This window comes from Momordica charantia, assembly GCF_013281855.1.
Source record: "Momordica charantia cultivar OHB3-1 chromosome 3 unlocalized genomic scaffold, Mcharantia_2.0 BLBB01000003.1, whole genome shotgun sequence".
NCBI lineage: Eukaryota > Viridiplantae > Streptophyta > Magnoliopsida > Cucurbitales > Cucurbitaceae > Momordica > Momordica charantia.
Window position 1 is genome coordinate 16,196,632 of NW_028275161.1, and position 22,833 is coordinate 16,219,464.

The 22,833-nt window shown below is 36.0% G+C and overlaps 2 protein-coding genes and 1 pseudogene across 7 annotated transcripts; 2 read left to right on the forward strand and 1 right to left on the reverse strand.

Moving 5' to 3' along the window:
- Positions 1-1,090: 1,090 nt before the first annotated feature.
- On the reverse strand, positions 1,091-7,057 carry LOC111012623 (NF-kappa-B inhibitor-like protein). Of its 3 annotated transcripts, none has more exons than XM_022286838.2 (10): positions 6,965-7,056; positions 6,633-6,802; positions 4,777-4,955; positions 3,793-3,897; positions 3,556-3,612; positions 2,767-2,847; positions 2,406-2,440; positions 1,970-2,059; positions 1,717-1,876; positions 1,091-1,628 (listed from the first exon to the last, which is right to left on the reverse strand). In XM_022286838.2, the coding sequence occupies exons 2-10, from the start codon at positions 6,775-6,777 to the stop codon at positions 1,527-1,529; spliced, it is 954 nt and encodes a 317-aa protein (XP_022142530.1). In that variant the 5' UTR covers positions 6,778-6,802; positions 6,965-7,056; the 3' UTR covers positions 1,091-1,526. The 3 variants fall into 3 exon arrangements, with proteins under 3 accessions (XP_022142530.1, XP_022142533.1, XP_087978020.1); XM_022286841.2 differs by having other exon boundaries at positions 4,777-4,940; positions 6,965-7,050; XM_088121894.1 differs by lacking the exon at positions 2,767-2,847 and having other exon boundaries at positions 6,965-7,057.
- Positions 7,058-7,976: 919 nt separating this feature from the next.
- Positions 7,977-13,651, forward strand: LOC111012528 (pentatricopeptide repeat-containing protein At2g13600 pseudogene; annotated as a pseudogene). 3 transcript variants are annotated; one of them, XR_015789940.1, is made up of 4 exons: positions 7,977-8,111; positions 8,341-8,447; positions 8,548-11,691; positions 12,359-13,651. The product of XR_015789940.1 is annotated as a pentatricopeptide repeat-containing protein At2g13600 pseudogene, transcript variant X3 (transcript). The 3 variants fall into 3 exon arrangements; XR_015789939.1 differs by having other exon boundaries at positions 7,982-11,691; positions 12,359-13,284; positions 13,565-13,651; XR_015789938.1 differs by having other exon boundaries at positions 7,982-11,691.
- Positions 13,652-18,003: 4,352 nt separating this feature from the next.
- Positions 18,004-21,540, forward strand: LOC111012710 (Leucine-rich repeat (LRR) family protein). Its single transcript, XM_022286961.2, has 10 exons — positions 18,004-18,215; positions 18,291-18,362; positions 18,443-18,535; positions 18,980-19,061; positions 19,162-19,218; positions 19,671-19,735; positions 19,837-19,932; positions 20,121-20,207; positions 20,312-20,392; positions 20,476-21,540. The coding sequence occupies exons 1-10, from the start codon at positions 18,117-18,119 to the stop codon at positions 21,184-21,186; spliced, it is 1,443 nt and encodes a 480-aa protein (XP_022142653.2). The 5' UTR covers positions 18,004-18,116; the 3' UTR covers positions 21,187-21,540.
- The last annotated feature ends 1,293 nt before the right edge of the window (positions 21,541-22,833 follow it).

Below are 22,833 nucleotides of genomic sequence, written 5' to 3' on the forward strand. Positions count from 1 at the left end.
ATTTGACTGAAGAGTATTTTTTTTAACAACTTTTGAGTTGAAGGTAAAATTAATTTTTTTAAATATAGGGGTGTAATTAAAACCAACTTCAAAATATAGTTTAACCTATATTGTTTGAATGCAATATCACATCAGACCATTTTCTTTTAGTATAAACAATGTTGTTTTCTTAACCAACATGAACGTAGTTCATCTGGTTAAAATATATATCTCTGACTACATAAAAGATTGTGTTGTTGTTACTTAAAAAAAAAACACAAATAACATAGTTTTCTTCTCAAATCATTTCTTATAGATAATTAACTTCCTCAATTCTATCATTATTCTCTGGAAAATAGTTTCCCAAACAAATCAAAATTTTTACATCTAGCCCAAAGAAAATGACCGAAATACCCTTGAAATTTTGAAGAACTCCCAAATTGAGTGAGTTGGCTTGTTGTGTTTTCTCCCAAGTCGGTTCTCCTTTCAAAAGTTCTCTCCATGGTTTTTCTTTTTCAAGGAATCCATCCAATGACACTCAAGAAAATAGGCAACTTTTTGGATGGTTCTTGCCCACCTTTGTTGATGTAGGTGCAAATTTGTTTTGTGCCCATCTCAAATTTTCACCCTTTAAGAAACTTTTTCTTGAAATGTCTTCATTATCAAGATGCGACGGTTTTATGATTATAGTTATTTCAAGTTTGACGGTTTTATGATTATAGTTATAGTGTTCAAATTTGAACCTTTTTAATCGATGATATTTGGACTAAATTACAGCTATGATTATTGCAAGCCCAAAATCAACTTACAATGAATGTTTATTTGGATATGATTTGTGATATTAGTTTAATTTCATTAAATATAGATGAAAAGAAAACAATAATTTCAGCTCAATTCGGATATGGTTTGCCAATCTCAATCGATTTGGCTGATTTTGGTAGGTTTGGCAATCGATTTTGTTAGGTTTCATAAAACAATATCCTCACTCATACTTCATTTATCTAATAAAGGTTAAATATAAAGATTAATATATGTCAATCTTCAACTTTATCGTTAATATTGATTTGTTTCAATCAAATCCTTCCAAATAAGATAATATGTCAAAACAATCTGGGACATTAAAATGTGGGTTTATCATTAAAAATGGGCATATCAAGAGCCTCCGTAGAAATCTTGATCAACAAACAATACTAGCATAGCTCAGTGGTAAAGACATATGCTCTTTCCTCGACTTTGATAAAGCCTTACCGACCCAAGTATTCAAACAAATAGTGAGGCCATCATCTCTTGACCAAGCAACCAACATTTGAGCTTTGAGAACGTGAAATGGCATCGTACTTATTCTCAATGGTTCTTGTTTGAATTACTGAATATCTCCATGGCAGGTATTGTGTAGTGTAGGACAGTGAGTTGATGATCTGACCTGCACTGCATAAAACTCCAGACTTTTTAGACACAACCAACAGTTGCTTCAAAGATAAAGTGGGCAGGTCGGTCATTTACTTTTACAACTAATGTGAAAAAGCACGGTGAAGTCATGCCGAGTCTCAATTTTCTGGAAAAACCAATCCCAGATTTTCGTTATCCCTGTAAACTTGAACAAGTGCAGCTGCTTTATAGACGAACATCCCAAGCATGGCTGGCGTGAGCTGAACACAACAAAACCACATGACAGCATAAGAGTGTGCGTACAATTGTTTGGTGTTTTCCGAAACAAGATGGATACCCTTTTGATACCTGGAAGTCGAAGAAGTCGTTGGCTAGATATTTATGAGAGAGGATCCACAATGCATATATTGCGGCAGGAATCACAAGCCTTGGCGATGAAAGAGCAATGACGCTTCCCTTCACTGATTTCTCAAAAAAGTTATTGATATCCTCACTTCTTATTCCAATTCTGGCACAAGTAATGAATGTTGATTGTGACAAACAAGATATATGGTTATATCCATCTATAGACAAATAGATCGACTACAGCACTAATTCGTACTTCTTTGTCTTTTTCCGAGTGAAGATATCTGGAACCATGTCTTTAGATAGTTTGTCAGCATGTTGATATAAGAGCTGGAGGTATAAGCAGCTGCATTTATGAAATAATCCCAGTTATTATTGCAGAATTACAACAAAATAACAAAGGTTCCTCTAATATAGCGCTCAGCCTTCCCATTTTTGTTGTGTGGTAACAGCATTAGAAATACATTTTGAAGCCAAAACTTGGTTAGACTAAAGCTCACTTTGATTCTTACAAACTTTCTCCAAGAAGTTGTTTTGGAAGTCTTGTTAACCAAATATTTAGTCTTAAAAACTGGTCATCTCGTCTGAAAACTTCAGATTTTGGAATCAAAACCTAAATCTTGAGTGTGAATCATCAGCACGTCAAAATGAAGTTACAAAATAACAGCATCATAAAATTCATATCGACCAACCTCAATAGAACTCCTATTGCATAACTAATGGCAGCCTGAACAGCAAAAACAAATAAAAATTTTCATCAGCAAGCAAAGCTTTCTCATCACATGGGTCATGTTAAGAAAAAGTAAGGTTTCACTGGAAGAAATGAGATGATTCTAAAGGCAATAATGATAGTGAAGACAGATACTAGAATCTAAGAACCGTTGCTAACTACTTCATGTTATAACTCGAATCCTACCTATAGTGTATCCATCAATGGAGAGTGTAATAGATAAAAAAAAATCACATTATGTATTTTTTTTCTTCTTATAAAGCAACCAAAAAATTTTACAGTAGTACACAAGCTAATACCTTTCTTCTTCAAATAGAAGATACCTGGAACGAGAATACAATCAGGCAATACCCACTGCATGCAGTTCCAATGCCAACAGACAAAAGCATTAGTTCCCTCTTGAGCTGTGTTAAAAAAAGAATTAATGAACGTCTTCCAAGATTTTGATTGATCAAAAGGTGCATCTTCCATCTTGAACCATTATATACCATTCTGTAGTTTCGTAATGTAGGCAAACAGTAATTTATAGAAGAAAAAGGCAAAAAGGAAGAGAAGAAAAGCTTTAAATGCAGCTAGATTGCATAGAACTAAGACCAAGCACCAATGACTTTGAAAACAGATTCCAGGCCTGAACCCAAGCCCAAGCCCACTACAATGTCTAGCTTGGCTTTTGTAGATGAGCTGCCTAGAGCCTTGAATCCTGCGCTTGAGGTCTCTTTGTGTATAATTCATTTATAAATTACATAATGAATTATTAATAAATAGCATATAATTGATTTTTAAATTTTAAAAAATTATCGAACTCATAGATGAACATAGTTTCATACATTTTTCTGGCCAAAATGTTTTTGTGCTAGCCTTGGTCATTCACCAGCCTTGTATTTCATAAATTTGCAGGCCCAATCCAACCCAACCTAACCTTTTTGCCACCCGCACATACAATGTACAAACTACAAAGAATATGAAAAAAGGAGGGAAAAAAAGTGATGTTGGAACATTTTAATTATTGATGAGCAGGCATCAAATTATATATCAAGAGGACCTCAGATGACATAAAAGTAATACCATCTTACGTAAACAACCAACGAAGATATTGAGTTCAAGTATCATACGGCTTCATATTTGAGAAAGTTAAGTTTCCTCCTCCTTTCACGGTCATCGAGTAATGTCTGTTAAAAAAAATATAGGAATTAAAGAAAATCAGTCTTCTACAAAAACATCAATGACTAGTCTTATCTGGCAACTAACCCAGAACAATTAATTTGATATCTGGGGAGGTTTTTCATAGAAACAAAACATAAAATGACTTCTGTTAACTCATACAAAATAAGAGTCTGGAGTAGTCTCACCTTATCACCAGCTTTTTTATTGATTGGTGCAGAGTTGCCACCTGAGACCCATGATTGAGTAGCGGACAATTTCAAAAAACCACCATCATCATCATTTTCAGCAACCTACAAGTTGTAAATTAAGAATAAAGGAAAGAAAAGCACAAGTTTGTTGTTAGGCCCCCAATAGTTAATATATACAAGAGGAGGGGTAAGAAAGGAATTGCACTCGGGAGGAGAGAGAATGAGTAACCGTTAGGATAGTGGGGCCCAAGGATCATCGTGGGAGTGAGGGTCGAGTGGTTATGAGGGAGAGATAGGAGGAAGATATTCTTCAGACTGGTTTTGGGTAACAGAGGATAGCAAGGTAGCTAGAAGGGAGAGATACCCACCCTCTCGAATTGGTGGGGTGAATCTGTACGCCTACGGGCTCTTTTGCTTGATTATCAATATATATTGTGAGGAGATACCTCACATTTGTCTAATCCTCGGAAGAAGATAAAGGAGCCAAAGCATCATTTAGTTTATTTAAGCTCTGTTACAACCATTCCAAACACAGTTTAGTTCTCAGAAAATTAATAGAAACTTCAAAATTACATGACATTTGCCAATACGTGGAAACTCATATTTGATGTCTTTTCCTTCTCCTATGACCTGCTCTAATAACCCATTAAATGGGATGTTATTTTACAAACAATTCTTTGGACCTAACTTGTTCGTATTCTTGGGAATGTTGATGGACATGATGGTAGTTATCGTTTTCATCACCTAGTTTGACATGTTCATGCATGTGCCTTTAATTTGCTGATACTATGTTGGACGGTTTTGACTATCATACTACTAGAGGAAAAAATTCTATTAGGGTACGAAAGTGACAATACAAATATGCTTGATCAAGAATGTGGAAACATGTTAATTTTATTTGTGTCTGATGTCTGAACATTATGCATATACGATCCCATGAAATTGAACATTGAAGGCATTAGAATACTAAGCATGTTGTACCAGCACTTCTTGAGAAACATCTGCAACGCTGACATCACTGACATCTTCAAACTTCAAGACCTCATTCTGCCAAAGCATATCAGAAGTTTTTGATATAAAATCCCCATTTAGTTTTCGTTCCTTGATGAATGCTTGTAGAACATCCTCATCGGTAATTTCACTTGCTGAAAAACAAGAAACTATGTGAGCCCTAGTTAGTCAACTTAAAGTTGAAAGCTGTTGAAAATTAAACATGTTAATTATCCAAGATACATTATACATGTACATGAACTAGTATTTAATTAAATGTTCGTGAATTTAGATGAATTAATTGTGAATTCATGTATGTATAGTTTCATAGGATGGTATTTGATATGGGATCTAGATTCTTCCCAGGAGTCCTATAAATAGGATGAACTTTGATGTGTTTCAAGCAAGCGTGTGAGAAGAAAATAAAGAGAGTTTGAGAGAGTTGGTAAGCCAAGTTTGTATTCTGTGAAGAATTTTCAATACAAGTGTTCTCAAATAAGTCTTGACTCTCAATTTGTCAGTGTCCATTACACGCTTCCAATAAAAGCACTGAAATAAGCTCTAAAAAATATTTACTCATAGAAAAGCGACTACTATGGAAATGCAAGGAAAAATTCAAGCATTATGTCAACAGTACAAGATTAAAAGAAGAGGAAACAAGTCATTGTAAATTTCAAAGATTACAAAAAGCTATTCCAATTGGTGAAAAGATTGAAATGCTATTGAAAGAGGGATACATTTTACACCATGAGAGGCCTACAAGAGGAAACACACACACACACACACATTGTGAAGGAAGTAATCTATACTTTCTCAATTATAATTGAAAGTTCTATTGTTCTTCTGTAATTAAAGGTTCCAAAAGAAGGACTAATTAGTTGTACCCATTCGGTTTTCTTCTCCTTTCAAAAGGGATGTCCAAGAAAGAAAACCTCCAAAAAGTCTTTGACATTCCTTGGTGGAGCCAACAGCCAAATGCCAGTTAAAGGACGTAAAAAGAGTCTCCAAGAAGCTGAACTGCACTATATTTGCAGAGAATGCAGCGAGAGGGAGAGAGTGTCATGATGATGTATCTTCTTTGTACAACATCGTTGGTTGTACAAAGAAGAAATTTTCTTTCTTGGGTATGTATCACTCCAGGTCTCTATAGAGAGGGAAGATATCGGGAGAAAACACTTGAATTATCAAAGCTCCACTTCTAGTTGGTCTCTCATTCTTGGACAAAATCATGAACCATCCTAGGATCGCATAGTGCATGTCGTCTGTCTTGGGCCTTGATTCTTCCAAGGAGAAGGACCACATGAAAATTGGATTTTCTAAGGAATAGGAACTTTGGCTTTACGCAGTAATTTTCAATTTTCTTGCGAAGGGTCAGCTTGGAATACGCCAACAATTCAAATAAAGGTTTGCATGAGAAAGGACCAGAGTAATCAAGTTTTCACATCCTAGAGTTCTTGAAGTTAAGGTCAACACAAACTGAGTTACAAGAGGCAAATAAGGCTGCCCATTCCCTAACTCCATCGTTTACCAAGTTAAGCAGAATATAGTGTTCATTTTTCAGTCATAAACACTGTTGAATTTCAGTGTCAATTTGCATTTTGCATCCTCGTGGCACAAAACTTCCTAAATTTCCACCATTACAGTCTCCGTCCAGTTGAATTAAACGAACAGTCTTCTAATTAGACAAAATTGAGAGAATATCCAATCACCAAACCAAAAATTCAGAAAAAAGCCTCCTAAATTTGATGCTTGAGCAATATGGAAACGCAAAATTCACCTTACCAAGCTTATCTCAGCTCCACTGGAAACCAAGCTTACAATGTGAAAAGAAGGACGGGAAAACTGACCTGCGCGAATTCTTGTTCGCAGGAGTGGCAAATGGAGCTTTGATTTCTGAAAATGGGGTAATGGAGTAGCTCTGCGAGATACGAATCTGGTAGAAGATGGAGTTTTCTTGCTGGTAAAGCATGTAACCATAGAAAGAGTTTCCATGGCTTATCCGAGCTTCAATCGTGCTCTGCATTGAGGCGAGGACTAAAATATCTCTCTGAAACATATAACTCTTGAAAAGTATTTTTGATAATTAATTATAAACATTTATCATTTTTTTAAATTTCACTTTTTTTTTTTTTTGAAACCACATAAAAAAGACTTCATAAAAACTCTTTAAAATTCCCACCTCTCTCTTCAACAGCAGGAAATCACCGTCGCCACATGGGGAAATTTGAATATATTACTCCTCCCATAATTGAAATCGGAGGTATGACTCCTTTCGAAAAAATTTACTTTGTAACTCCAGTCACGTTTATTTATGATCCTTTTCAAAATTTGCAGAAGTCAAATTACACTATTACCCTCATGTTTCAAATTCTGCATATTTCCCTTTTGATTGTCGGATCCTTCCTCTCCCTACATTCCCAAAAGTAAAATCCTAAACCTATATCCTCGGATCATTCGTCTCTTTTCGTTCCCTCCCTGTTCTTGGACCCTTCGTCTCCCTCCATTCACAATAAACATTTTATTCCATCTGTTCCAACGTTTTGCATCCACCATCACCAACCAACATCATCGTTGTCTTGGATCTCGGAGGAAGCGAGGTTATTGGCTCGAATCTTCGAAAATTTTCGTTACTTAGAGTTAGATTTCCATTTTCAGTGCTATCTAAAGCCGCCAATTTGTTTTATGGTAGATTGTAGGGTTCCAGATATCGAAAATAGAAAAATCGTTTTCCAGATTCAATCATGTACTCAATCCTGCAAATCGAATAAAACTAGGTGAGATAAGAAAATGGTTAACAAAAAAAATAATAAAATAAAATAAAAATTTTGCTTCATCCCGAACCAAGATGGTTCGGGGATTGAATTATTCAATCCCAGATCAGATATTAATCCGGGACAATGATCTGAACCACGTTTTTTTTCTCTAAGAACTCCATTCCAGCATTTTCAAAAGTGAAAATATGGAGACAATGATTTTGGATAGTGTCGGGACAATAATCAAATACGTAGACAACAATATTTATAGTTTGTTTGTTTTGGAGTCCAAACCAAACATGAGTTTAGAATTTGGTGGAATAAGTAGGTGAAAATTAAATATATATCATAAATGGATTAACCTAGGAGGTATTTTCATCCTTTTCAAAGATAGAAAATTCACGAAGTTATATAAAGAGAGGCGGGATCCCAAATGAGACTTTAGGTTATAAATCCAAAATCGGAGGGGTCATATATTCAAATTTCTCAACCACATGCCTTAAAATTTCTTCATGAGCTCCAACCACAGCCTCACTACATTGGACATTGGAACCAGTCTTGGCACAGAACAGGGTAACTACATTGGACATTTGTAAAATCCCCTTACAAATTTTCTTTGCTCTAGAACAACCAAATAAAGCATGGTGCATGGTATACAGTCTTGTGAGGGATTTTTAGCTTCCATAGATTCTTCCAAACGAGATTATTGCTGTTGTTGCTTGGGGATGTTGTTATGAACCTTAGATTATTCATATATAGCTTATACCCACTTCTGACTCTGTACTGTCCTCTGCTATCATAGCGGTGCCAGCCCCAGGAGTCTTGCTTCAGCCTAAGATTAATAGGATTTTTCATGATTAGAGTTGATAAGATCAGCTTGCATAGCAGGAGGAGTGACGGGCTTGGATGGTAAGCATTGTTGTAGCTTGACATATAAATCTTATGCATCGGGCTTTTATGTTGGTAATGATCATTATCAATCGTATTCTTCCATTTTGGGGCTTTACAGACAATGAGATTGCTTCTATTTGCAAGCTTGACCAGATGAAGAACCTGAATACGCTTGGTATGAGTTTTGATCTCTGCGTTTAATGCTTTGCTGGTAGTTGGCATATTCAAGATTTTATCAAGTCACATAATTGTACTGTCTCCGGAAAGAAAGAACCGCCAAAGTTATATGCAACGACTGTTCTTCATCCTATCGAAGCGATGTCAGGGTGGTTTTTTCTGTAATGCTCAGATACAAATGCCTCAAGGTCACATGGCTTTCCCAACCCCAGATGATTTCCACGTTCTCCCTCAGGCTTTCCCATGGACTCTCTCTTCAAGTTCGCCATTTTTCAACTCAGGAACATTTCCTCTGCGGAAAGTTCAATCTCGGCCTCGATCCCTCTGCTCAGCTTTCTTACATGGAGCTCTCCCAAAAATTCTACGAAGCCATGAAATCCTGTGCGCTTATTGGGTCGGTACCCATCGCATTAAAGCTCCATGCTCAGCTGATCTCCGCTGGTTTGTGCTCCTCCATTTTTCTCCAAAACCATCTCTTACACATGTACTCAAAATGCGAGTTAATAGACGAGGCTATTCAGATTTTCTTAGGCACTGAGCAACGTAATGTTATTACTTGGAATACGATTCTTAGTGGGTTGTTGGATTCGGGTCGACTCAGTGCAGCGAAGAAGGTGTTTGATGAAATGCCTCTGAGAGACCCTGTTTCTTGGACTGCAATGATGTCGGGCTATTTTCGTAACGGTCGGGTGGCGGATACTATTAAGCTTTTCATTTCGATGGTTCGGGATTCAGATTGTGTTCCTGATTTGTTTTGTTTCTCCTGTGCGATGAAGGCTTGCAGTAGCCTTGGTTATGTAAGAATAGCTCTTCAGTTGCATGGTCTCGTGGAGAAATATGGGTTTAGAAATGATGAAGCCATCCGAAATTCTGTCATTGATATGTACGTGAAGTGCGGTGCTGTTTATGCTGCTGAGGAAGTCTTTATGAGGATTGAAAAACCAAGCTTATTTAGCTGGAATAGTATGATCTATGGTTACTCTAAATCCTATGGGATAGGACAAGCGCTTGACACTTTCATACAAATGCCGGAACACGATTCCGTCTCTTGGAGCATGATCATTTCAGCATTTTCTCAACATGGTCTGCACACGCAAAGCCTCGGTATGTTTGTCGAGATGTGGATTCAAGATTGTCAGCCAAATTCAATTACATATGCAAGTGTTCTTAGTGCATGTGCCAATGTTTATGATCTTCAATGGGGTAAACATTTGCATGCCCGGATCGTCCGCAACGAACCCTTTCTTGATGTTTTGGTGGGCAATGGACTGGTCGATATGTATGCAAAATGTGGACTCGTTGAAGCTTCAAGAAGGGTATTTAACTCATTAACTGAACGCAATGTAGTAACGTGGACTTCACTAATTAGTGGAATTGCACAATTTGGGAGTCGAGAAGAAGTTTTTGATCTTTTTTACAGGATGAGAGAAGCTTGTGTTGCCATGGATGAATTTACTCTTGCAACCATTCTTGGTGTATGTGAAGGAGAAGAAAATATTTCAATTGGGGAGCAGCTACATGGATTTACGGTGAAGACTGGGATGGATTCATCTGTGCCTGTAGGCAATGCTACCGTGACAATGTATGCAAAATGTGGAAATATAGAAAAGGGAAGTCTTGCTTTCGAAACAATGCCCGCTCGAGATATTGTTTCGTGGACAGCAATGATCACTATGTTCACTCACAGTGGGGATGTAGAAAAAGCACGGGATTATTTCGACCGAATGCCAGAGCGTAATGTGATAAGTTGGAATTCAATGTTAGGCGCGTGTTTTCAAAATGGTTTTTGGGAAGAAGGTTTAAAATTGTACATTCTTATGCTAAGGCAAGAAGTTAGGCCCGATTGGATCACATTTGCTACCACAATCAGTGCTTGTTCTGAGTTGGCAACGTTAAAGCTTGGAACACAAATAGTATCCCAAGCAAAAAAGGCAGGGCTTGGCTCTGATGTCTCAGTTGCTAACAGTGCAATTACCTTGTATTCTAGATGTGGAAAAATTGAAGAAGCACAGAACATTTTTGACTCGATACAGGAGAAAAACTTGATTTCTTGGAACTCAATAATGGGAGGATATGCTCAAAATGGACAAGGCAGGAAGGTGATTGAAGTTTTTCAGAACATGTTGGTGGTTGGCTGCAAACCTGATCATATAACCTACGTAGCGATTCTCTCAGGCTGCAGCCATTCAGGGCTTGTAAAAGAAGGAAAGCATTACTTCAACTCCATGACTGAAGATTTTGGCATCTCTCCGACTTCCGAGCATTTTGCGTGTATGGTAGATTTGTTCGGTCGAGCCGGGTTACTAAAGCAGTCCATGGATTTGATTGATCAAATGCCGTTTAAGCCAAATGCTGCCATATGGAGCGCTCTGCTCAGCGCTTGCAGGATCCACCACGACACCGAAATGGCAGAGCTGGCGATGAAGAACTTGCTAGAACTGAATGTAGAAAGCTCTGGAAGTTACATTTTGCTAGCTAATGTCTACTCCAATTATGGGAGATTGAAATCTGTTTCTGATGTGAGACAAGCGATGAAAGAGAAAGGAGTACAGAAAGATCCTGGTTGTAGCTGGATAGAGGTCAGCAACAGGGTTCATGTCTTCACAGTCAATGACACAAACCATCCACAGACCAAGGACATTTACAAGGCATTGGAAGACATTGTTAAGAAGATTGAAGATGCTTACGGCTATGTCGATATGTCGAGTTCGGTTGGCTATCACAGCGAGAAACTTGCTATTGCTTTTGGTTTGATTAGCTTGCCTGGTTGGATGCCGATCCATGTGATGAAAAACCTTCGAGTTTGTGACGATTGTCACCGGGTGATGAAACTGATTTCTCTTGTTGCCATGAGGAAACTTGTTGTGCGAGACGGGCATCGGTTTCATCATTTGAAGGATGGGATTTGTTCTTGTGGAGACTATTGGTAGTTGTAGTTAGAAACTTGAAACTTTAGTTTAAGAGGGAAAGGAAGAAACTTGTAGCACGTTGCTAAAGGGAGAAAAAGAGTCAGTAGCTTGGAGGATAAAGTAAACGCAATTGTTTGTCAAATATCAATTTTTTTTAGTGGGGCGAGAGATCCAAGGTAATGGTAATTAGTGCTAAATTTTCATTGATATGTCTGGTATTTAAATAGTTTTTTAGAAAGATTCATTGACATCAACATTTTATAGATATATTCCATAAAATTAAGAGGATATTTCAAACCTTTGTTACTATGTTAATATTGAATATTTTTCATCTTGAAATATGTCTAGACTTGAACTTCAATTAAATAATTTATAAAAAAATAATTATCATGATTAAGATAGTCTTTATAGAAAAAATAATCTAATATTTAAAATAAAATCACTGAAAATAGAATTAAGATAAAATAAATATGATGGTAAAATTTGAACATATATTTTCTAAACTCAGTTCAGCAAAATAATTATCTTTATTATAAAAAAAATAACATTGATATTGCATCATACAACGAAATAATAATAATAAAAAAATTTATATGTATTCTTACTTAATTCACTTTATCCCCGAAACAAATTTGAAATTTACATCAATACAAAGTTATTACCAATGAGAGTTATTAAATTTGTAACGATAGTATAAGATTTATATTAGTTTTCATAATAACTATTTTTAGTCTAAACATAATAACTCTTTTTGTATTAAAATTATAATAATAACAATAACAACAACAATAATAATAATAATAATAATAATAACTCTGTCATATCTCTGGAATGCTTGTGCAGGAGAGTTTCTTCAGTCTTGGACTGTTCCATCCGTAATCGATAGATTTCCGATCGTCTTAATAGGGTGGTCAAGATTGCTACGTTGGTGTAATGGCGACAGAGGAATTCTTGGAGGGTGTTTTGAGGAAGAAAAACAAGATTCAGGGTGTTTTGAGTAATGATGGAAGTTGGTTATCAAAGGAGAATGACATTGCAAACGCTTTCATTGATTACTTTCAGGCTATTTTCACGTCTTCCCAGCCTTCTATGCACAAAATGAACCCTACTCTTCAATGTATTACTTCAAAGGTTACCACAGCAATGAATTTTCTCCTTGCTGCTCCTGTCAGTAGAATGGAGATAATTAAGGCTATCAAGATGATGCATCCTTCTAAAACTCCGAGTCCAGATGGTTTTCAGCCTTTTTCTTCCAGAATTACTGGGATATTGTTGGCAATAAAACTATTGATAACTGTCTGGAAATTTTGAACCATAAAAAATCGGTAGCTGATTGGAATTCTACCAATATTGTTCTTATTCCAAAAAAACTGAACCCAACTTTCGCCCTATTAGTCTATTAATGTCTCTTATAAGATTGTGGCTAAAGTGCTTGCGAATCGACTGAAAGGTGTTTTATGAGATATTATTTCTGAGAATCAATCTGCCTTTGTGCTTGGGAGGGCTATTACTGACAATGTGATGATTGATCATGAGTGTATTCATCATCTTCGTAGTATGAAACATGGAAGATCTGGCTATGCTGATCTGAAGTTGAGTAAAGCTTACGATCGGGTAGAGTGGATGTTCCTGAAGTCTATGATGCTAAAGCTTGGGTTTGATGCGTTGTGGGCGGAACTTATAATGGATTGTCTCTACTGTGAAGTTTTCAAATCTGATTAATGGGGGAGCGAAGGGCCAAATGATTCCGACCGGAGGGCTCATGCAAGGTAACCCACTTTCTCCCTATTTCTTCTTAATTTGCTCAGAAGGTTTCTGTGCTCTCATTCAAGAGTCTCACAACAAAGGCCTTATATCAGGTTTATGCATTAACTTGAGATGCCCAAGTATTTCTCATATCTTCTTTGCATATGATAGTCTGGTTTTCTTTAAAGCAAATGCTTTTTAGTGTGCTCAGATTAGGCGGGTTTTTGACCTTTATGAAGCTGCTTCGGGGCAAAAGATTAACTGCAATAAATCGGCTGTGTTTTTCCCCTTGTGTTCGATCAGAATGCAGGTTCTACCTACAACAGATTTTGGGGGTTCAGGTGGTGGATAATCTTGGGACTTATCTCAGCCTTCCTTCTTGCTTTTCTCGAGGGGGGGGGCGAAGATTTTAGTTTGATCAAAGAAAGGGTAGGGAAGATGATCCAAGAATGGAGAGGTAATTTGTTTTCGGCCAGGGAAAAAGAGGTTTTGATCAAAAGTGTTGCCCGGACGATCCCGACCTATGCTATGAGCTGCTTTAAACTTTCCAAGAACTTTTGTAAAGATATTACAAAGTCCTTTGCAAGGTTCTGGTGGGGTACTATGGATGATTCGCGGAAGATTCATTGGAGAAGTTGGGAGAAGTTGTGCATGCCAAAGGAAAATGGGGGGCTAAACTTCCGAGATCTTGAGAGTTTTAATCAGGCGCTGTTGGCAAAGCAAGTGTGGCATTTGTTCAAATTTCTTAACCTCTTGGTCTCAAGACTATTAAAGGTTCTCATTTTCATGACTCTGATATTTTAGATGCTAGCGCTAGTGCCTCCTCGTCGTATCTTTGGAAAGGTTTGGTTTGGGGTCGAGCTCTTCTTGTCCAAGGTCTTCAAATCTAGATAGGCAACAGTCAGTCCACTGCTTTCTTCAAAGATAGGTGGATCCCTCGTGAGAGCACATTCAAAATCCTATCCTCTTACTTTGATGAAGATGAATATCTAGTTTCAAATTTTATAACTCCATCAAAGCAATGAGACGTAGGGAAACTAAGAGGTTTGGTGAATAATGAAGACCTGCAAGCTATTCTTTCTATTCCAATTAGTTTGACTAATGAACCAGATTCGTGGGTGTGGCACTTTGACAGGTATGGCACATACTCTGTTAAGAGTGGGTATAAGCTAGCAATGAATACAAGATTTGGGAATGCATCTGCAAGCAACAAAAGGAGCGAAACATGGTGGAAATTCCGTCGGAAGTTAAAAATTCATCCCAAAATTAAGATCTTTATCTGGAGGGTCTTTAGTGATTGTATTCCTACAATGGGAAATCTATTGAAGAAAGGGGTGGACGTGAGACCGAAATGTCAAGTGTGTGGAAAGCAGGTTGAAACAACATATCATATTCTTTTTTATTGTAAAAGAGCGAGAGAAGTATAGATCAGTTTACTATTACCTCAAGCTATTTCTCATCAAGATTTCAATCAGTCAGTCCAAGGAAGGTTGATGTATCTGATGGAGCAACTTTCTGAGGTGGAATTTGAATTGGTTGGTGTTGGAGCTTGGGGTATTTGGAATGATAGGAACGCGGTTAGATTTAACAAATTTGTCTCAGATGTTAAGAGCAAATGCGAATCGATTATGACATTTGTGAAGGATTTCAAGGAAAGTAACAATCTATACTGTGGATTGATTTCTTCCTATTCGCCTCAAGTCAGCACTGATCGAGAGTCTCCGTCTGTTTGGTCTCCTCCCTCGGCTGATGGGTAAAGATCAATGTGGATGCTGCATGTCAGGAAACTTTGTTTAGAATTGGTATTGATGTTGTTACCATAGATGAAAGGGATCAAATTATTGCAGCTGTTTCTCGAAGGGTAGATGCTTACCACGATCCTTTGATGGACGAGTCTTTGGCTTTGCTTGAAGGTGTCCGTCTGGCGACGTGGTTGAATTTCCAATTGGTGCAGCTTGAGTCTGATTCCCTCCAACTGGTTAATCTGATTCTTGGAGGCTCTAAACTTCAAACTGATTCCAATGTTTGAATGAAGGATATTTGGAATTTGGTGAAGAATTTCCCTAATTTCAAGTTAATCCACGTGCGGCGCTCACGAACAGGGCCGCTCATAGGACGGCGTCCGTCGCCCTTCATTATGAGATTTTTGCTTATTGGTCTCCAGATTGGCTTCGTCAAGAAGCATGTGTACTCTGATTCTGTTTAAGTTTTATTGGAGTCCTTTTTTCCTAATAATAATAATAATAATAACAACAATAATAACAACTCTTTTATGGGGTGAATTAGAGTTTTTAGGTTGGCTAGCCATTTTTCTAAGGCAAGATTGATTTTTACCTTTTTTTTTAATATTTGGATGAAATCGTATGTATACCAAATGACTCTTATCATCCCCCACTAATATTTTAGATTTCCCTCACTTGTCTCTCCCCTCTATCTCCCTCTTTCTTTCCTTCCATAATTTTTTCTGTCTCTATATTTTCCATTAACCTATATTTTCTTTGTTTTGTCTTATTTTCTTCTCTCTTCCACGACTATGGATCTTTTTCTTTCATCCTCTCTAAAATTTTATTGAGATTTCTCTTTTCCTTCTTCTCTTTTTTCTCTAATTAATATTACTATATTTCTTCTTTACTCACCATAGAAAACAATTTACTAAAAAAAACCATAAATCTCTCATCTTTATCCTCCATCACCCACCCCACCACTTTTTTTATTTTCTATAACCAGTAACCTCCATAGTTCTGGTGACCTTCAGCAATCCCTAGCGACGCGTGCATCAAAGCCGACGAGGGAGGTCATTCGCTATAAAAGAAAGCTATGGGGAGGAGGAAGTTGAGAGAGAGTAAGAGATCGAGTGAGAGAGAGAGGAGGAGAGCGAGAAAGAGGCCGAGATAAGAGGGAGAGCGAGAAAGACATTTACTTACAAGCCATTATTAATTTAAACATTAAACAAATTTATAAAGTCAATAATTTCAAATGTATTAAAATAAAATGTTGTTTATCTATTATAATAATAATAATAATAATAATAATAAATTTTGATTAATTTAAATGAAATCATAAAGAATATTAAATCAATCAGAATTGAACAAATAAATAAATTTCAAAATAATTTGGTTAAATTCAAAATCAAAATGATTAACAAATAATCATTAATTTTTTTTTTAATTAAAACTTTGGAAATTGGAATGGAGAGAAATCTCAATCTCTCTTCAATCTCCTTAATTTTAGCAAGGAATGATATTGGTATTCAAATTTGAAATTTAATTCTTTGTTACCCGAAATCTGCTCTAGTAATTTTGATTATGATTGGATTTCAAATTTAACTCCTCCAATTTTACTTTCCCCTCGTTCAATTCCTAATTTAAAATTTAATCTAATGAAAGTATCAAATTTAAAATTTAATTAAAAAAAACCTTGGAGACATCAAGAGGGAGAGAGAGAGACCGCGAGAGTGAAGAGAGAGAGACCGAAAGTGTGATAGAAGAGAGAGAGAGCACCAACCAAATAAATTTAAGCAGGATAGGCGCTAGCACTGAAGCGAGATTCGGAAGATTTGAAACTATATAACCCAAACGAAAAAAAGAAGAAGAAAAGAAGGGAGATGGTGGGGTGATTGTAAAATAGGTGTTTGAGAGAGAAAAGAGATGTAAGAGTAGAAACAAAAAAAAGGAAGGGGGAATAAAGAACCATGGGAGGAAGAGAGAAAAAATTGGGTGAAAGAGGGGAAGAGATGGAACATAAACAAAAAGATAAGAGAGAGAGGATAGAAAGAAAAAAAGCAGAGAGAAAATACAATATTTTCAAATAAGGGGGACAAATCTAAAAAAAATTAGTAGAGAGATAGTGGAGTTCATTTGGTATTCAGTGTAATGTATTAGAAAACACGAGTTAAAAAAAAATAGGTAAAAATTAATACTGCCTTGGGAAAAGTCTTATTCAGCTCAAAAATCGACCAATTATGTCCGCCAAGTATCAACATTAAAGGTCCCTCACCCATTCAAATGCAGAAGACTTGAGCAATTCATCATTATGTTTCGAGTCTAGCTATATTTTACATCTTGATCGACCTTTTCAAAAAACAAAGTGACCTTGAAGACCACCTACAAATACAAGCACCAAATAGAATCTTATACAAAACACCATGATTCTTGGGTGGTTGGAGAGCAGGTGGAGCATGGTTGGGAGCTCACCAATATCCTTGCCTCTTGTGCAAGGTAGCGAAGCTATATTATCTCTCAAGTATAGGTCGAATACGTACTAACTTAAGTATTGGAGTGTTAACTCTATTTTGTAGGTCTCTCTGTGTGTTGGTATCTTTTCAAACATATATATTTATCTACCGCACTATACTTGGACTGATATTGATGTACAATATTTAAATATAATATACAATATAACTCCTTATTTTTTAAAAAACTAAGATATGTCGATATGCTTTTTATACAAACATATTTGAATATAGTTTAATTTGTTAAAGAGATAATATATTGATAAAAACATACAAATTTCAATAAAACTATAGTTCAATAAAACATACAAATTCCAATAAAATGCAATTTTTTCATTTTCTAAATTCTAATCAATTTCGTATTAGACGTTACCTTATAATTCATCAGGTGTTCATAAGAAAATTTTTTAAAAATAACATTTGAAGGTAAAAAATTACAATATTTATTTGTTGTACTGAAAAATTTTCAATCAGATGAAACTGAAATTTTTATTTACTGAAAAAAAGAAAGAAAAAACTGAATAATCCATCGGACAAGAAGAAAAAAGAGGTGCAGTTTGAAGGTGCAGTTTCCCTGCAGAATGCAGAGCAACTCCTAGGGTTTCTTCCCTCAAACTCGTTACCATGACTCGCTTGAACACAGAGCAGCTCCTCGAGGATAACAACACCCAAGACCCGCTCGCCATCGCTACTCTCAAGCTCAATCACAAGGCTCTTTCCGATGTACGACACTCCCCTCCCTTTGTTTCTCTCTGCTCCTCCATTTCATTAAGTTCTATTGTGTTCGTTTCCTTGCAGGTAGATGGTTTGTTCGTTTTCAAAAACTTGGAGAAGCTCGATCTGACGTTCAACAATCTCACATCGCTTGAGGTATGTACGCGTTTGAATATATCATAGGATAACTCGTTTGCGAATGCGTTAATACTCTGAGTCTGGACGTTTAATTGAAGGGGTTGAAGTGCTGCACTAATTTGAAGTGGCTCTGTGTTGTGCAAAATAAACTTGAAAGCTTGAAAGGAATTGAGGGACTTTCTAAACTAACTGTAAGTACCAGTCTCATCCTCCCTTTTGTTTTTGGTTTTTGTCAATCTCAATGCCTTACTTTTTAACATTAAAATTTGTTGTATAAACAATTTTCACCCCAAGGGTTTGGGATTGGAATTGGGATTGGGATGTTTGGAGATATCCTCCAACCACCTGTGCCTAATTTAAAACTTCTGTTGTTTCATGGGGTCGAACTTCATTTGGCAAAGCCTCCTTGGATTTATGCACAATTTTTTTGTTTTTTGTTTTCAATTTTATTTCTCTTTATACACCGTTAATTAGTATGTTCTAATTGTATGGTTTTCTATTTTGTAATCTATGAGTTTGTTGTGTGCACAAATTTGTGTATAAATGCTACTTGATTTGCATTGATTAACATTATCTTATTCAGGAAATATATGGATATAGATGCTATGCATTTGATTTTGAGTTGCTTTAATCAGGTATTAAATGTGGGAAAGAACAAGCTTCAATCAATGGATGAAATTAGACCCCTCATTGGCTTATGTGCTTTGATTTTGAATGGTAAACATTGTTGTAGCTTAACATATAAAACTTCTGCATTGGGCTTTTATGTTGGTAATGATTATTATCAATCACATTCTTCCATTTTGGGGCTTTACAGACAATGAGATTTCTTCTATTTGCAAGCTTGACCAGATGAAGAACCTGAATACTCTTGGTATGAGTTTTGATCTCTGCGTTTAATGCTTTGCTGGTAATTGGCATATTCAAAATCTTATAAAGTCTTGTTTATCGAATAAGTATTGGGAGAGCACCTCTGAGTGGTGTCTTAGTAGTAAGGTCTTGGGACATTTCGAGATACCCTTCAAGGTTCTGGGTTCAACCCTTTGAAAACTTACAAGCCAATGAACCATGCATCAATTCTTTGAAAACTGAATAACTTAAAACTTTGTTGTCTTCCAATGTTGGCCTTGGGTGGGCGAACCCTCAAACACTAGTGGGGCAGTCTATAAACGTAATGCAAATGGTGAGATCTTCGATGCCCCAGTCATTAAAAAAATAAGAAGAAACTTTTTCATGTATTCAGATCTGTCTTGCATATTCAGGAGTTTATTGCTCATTAGAAACACAAACCAAGATTTTATTTTAACCTTTTGAATTATTCTGCAGTTCTTTCAAGAAATCCAATCCATAGTATTGGTGATTCTCTATTCAAGGTGAAATCAATGAAAAAGGTAGGTATCAATTTGTTATTATGATGGTGGTTGTTTGAAGATTAGTTTTACTTGAATGTGAAGAAGAAGGATCTTTACTGATCTATTTATCCTTTTTTCAGTTATCTTTTTCTAATTGCAAACTTCAATCTATTGATTCTTCCCTCAAGTCTTGCACTGAATTGAAAGAACTTCGACTTGCTCACAATGAAATCAAGGTACGTGCTGTTTGGATTAGTTTGCTTTATCTTACGCAGATCTCTCAAGAGCTTACTTATTACTCAAATGAAATTGCACGGAATTCAATTTTTATAACTATTTAATGATGAGATAACATCTTTATTCTTCTTCCTTATTGGGCACCTGTTCTGTACTCATTCCCGAGTGTACTCTTCCCTCTATCCAGATGCTCCCCCATGATTTGGCTCATAACAAGAAATTGCTAAATTTGGATTTGGGAAATAATGTCCTAATGAGATGGTCAGATCTGAAGGTAAGCTAAATTCTATCTTACCTTTTCTTTAATATTTAAAACTTCAACACATTCTCCAATTTAACCTTCTCTTTTTCATGAAATCACTGTTTGTACTACTCTAGGTGTTGAGTTCATTAGGTAATCTGAGAAACCTTAATCTTCAAGGGAATCCTATTGCTGAAAGTGCTAAATTAGATAAAAAGGTCTCTCTCTCTCTACAAATCTTCTACCCATTTCAAATCAATGTATTCCTCCAAAACTTTTTTTCTGAAGAGTGAAACTGCAGATTCGTAGATTACTGCCGGGCTTGCGGGTATTGAATGCCAGACCAATTGATAAATACATCCAGAATGAGAAGGACAAGAGGAGTGATAAAGATGATGATACTTCGGTCAAGAAGCCAGAGCTTAAAAAAGAGAAAAAAGATGGCAAACTGAAAATGGATACCCAGATGGATTTGTTTAGTCAAAGCAGTGATGGTGAGCTCGATCATGCTGATGATATTGACATGGAAAAGGAGTTGAAGCACAAAAAACGCAAGATGGACAAGTTCACCCAGGAGAAGAAAGAAATTTCATCTCTTGATGATAAGAGAGATCACGGCAAACTGAACCCAACAGGTGATACTGCAAAAGATAAAAAGAGTTCGAAGCAGAAAAGGGCAAAAACTGATAGCGAACCATCTTCGCTGCATACCAAGGTTGAAAAGCAGAAGAAGAAAACAAAGAAGGGCGGGGAAGGGCAGGTTGATGTTATTGACGACACCGAAGCACCATTCGAACAGCTTTTTGGAGGTGATAGCGTCGAAGACATGGACTCTGGTCACGGAAAGGTCACTGAGAAAGCAGTAGAGGACACGAATTCAGTGGCTAACTTGGTGTCATTTGCAGCCAACAGAAAGGAGTCTAAGAAAAGCCACAGCAGAAGTGCAAGGTTACAGTTACCCCCAGTAGTTGAAATCGGAATGGGTGGAGCATCAACATGGGATGATGAGTAAATACTAGGGAAAATTTTGATCTCATGGCGGTTCCAATATATCAACAGATTGGTATGCAGTGATCGATAAGAACAATGGGTTTGAAACTCATTTTAGTGTTTGGCTATCAAAGGAACCTACTAACTTGATTCTTTTATTTTTCCTTTTACATGGAATGATAGAGGATTTTTTTACTTATGTGGGTCTTTCACTAGGTGGTGTTATGATAACCAGAAGACGGAGTCTATTTGTTAATTTATTAGTGGCTTGCTTTGGCATTGAGGATATGGAGGTCAATGGATGATATGAGAGATTTATTTGATAAGGTATTAATGAAGTTATGAAATGATCTTATAATATGAAAATTGTTGAGAATCTTTGTAATTTTGTTTAGTATTTAGAAACATTACTCTTGCAAGAAACATTATTCTTACTTATGCAGATTTGTTATATAGTGTTTATAAACATTTTTAAAATCTATGCCAATTTTTTTTTTTAAAAAAGTAGTAGTTTTTATTTTTGAAATTTGGCTAATAATTTAAATATGCTTTCTATACAGGTGAAAATTTTACTAATAAAATTATATAAAGAATAAGCATAATTTTAAAAAATAAATCATTAAAAACGAAATGCTTATCAAGCGATATTTTTATTTATAATATTTTAGTTGAGTTATATTTTTGGTGCAGTTAGATTGTTTTTAGTCTTTTAAACCATATATGTGGAGGTGAAGATTCAAATTCATGATATATTAATTGTTCATCTTAGTTAAACTCATGTTGGCTTAGTCTTAAAAGTTTGAAATGTGGTACTTTAATTCTCGATGGTTTTAGATAATTCTTGAAGTCATTACTAATACTAAGCTAATTGAGGATTGATCGAGCTATTTCAAATGATCTTTATGAGGAAAGACTTGCACAAAGATAACAAACACCTCAAATTAGTAAGAATCTGGCTTAAAGCTCTCATAATGAAAAAAATCATATTGCCTAGACACATATCACTAGTGAAATTTTGAGTTGTAATTTGGCAGAGCTCATTAGCTTAGATGCAACAATTAATTTCTATAGTTAGAGAATATATCATGTGTGATGATCTTTTGTAGCGCGTCATGTGGTAGGTCGTATTTTACCCTCCAATATATATATTTTAAATGATGTAATATATTAATTTTATATCATATTTTGTCTATTTGGCTTTTATTTTTTCACTACTTTCTGTTCACCTTCTTGCTCACTACATTTTCTCTCCTCTTCCCCATCTCGGCTTCCTCTTTGTCACTAGCTCTATTGCTACCATTAGTTCGAGATGACCCTTTGTTCGGGACAAAGTATTACTATATGTCACCATACCCAAAGTTGATAAATCTACAAGTGATCATACACACTCTTTAACCCTCTTCATTTAAGATGACAAAGAGTATTTGAAATAGAATATGATTCGTCAAAAAGTATTTGTGCATATCACAATATTACTTCTTGTACAACAAGTAGAGTTATGGAGATTCAAACTCATGACCTTTTTTACTAGAAACATATGCTAATTACCGTTGAGCTTACCTCATATTGGCACAACATTACTTTAAAGAGCAAGTCACTGCATGTTGTCAAGTCATTATTTAATATGTTGAATCCACTAATATAATTATTTTAGAACCATTTAAAACTA

Excerpts from the sequence above, each read along its gene's own strand:
- LOC111012623 (XM_022286838.2), bottom strand. The coding sequence starts at position 6,777 with ATGGAAACTCTTTCTATGGTTACATGCTTTACCAGCAAGAAAACTCCA. Across the intron at positions 4,956-6,632 it reads GCGAACAAGAATTCGCGCAG|TTTCTTGTTTTTCAGCAAGT; the intron begins GTCAGTTTTCCC and ends GGGCTCACATAG. Across the intron at positions 3,898-4,776 it reads ATGTTTCTCAAGAAGTGCTG|GTTGCTGAAAATGATGATGA; the intron begins GTACAACATGCT and ends TACAACTTGTAG.
- LOC111012710 (XM_022286961.2), top strand. The coding sequence starts at position 18,117 with ATGACTCGCTTGAACACAGAGCAGCTCCTCGAGGATAACAACACCCAA. Across the intron at positions 19,736-19,836 it reads AGGTGAAATCAATGAAAAAG|TTATCTTTTTCTAATTGCAA; the intron begins GTAGGTATCAAT and ends TCCTTTTTTCAG. Across the intron at positions 20,208-20,311 it reads TGAGATGGTCAGATCTGAAG|GTGTTGAGTTCATTAGGTAA; the intron begins GTAAGCTAAATT and ends GTACTACTCTAG.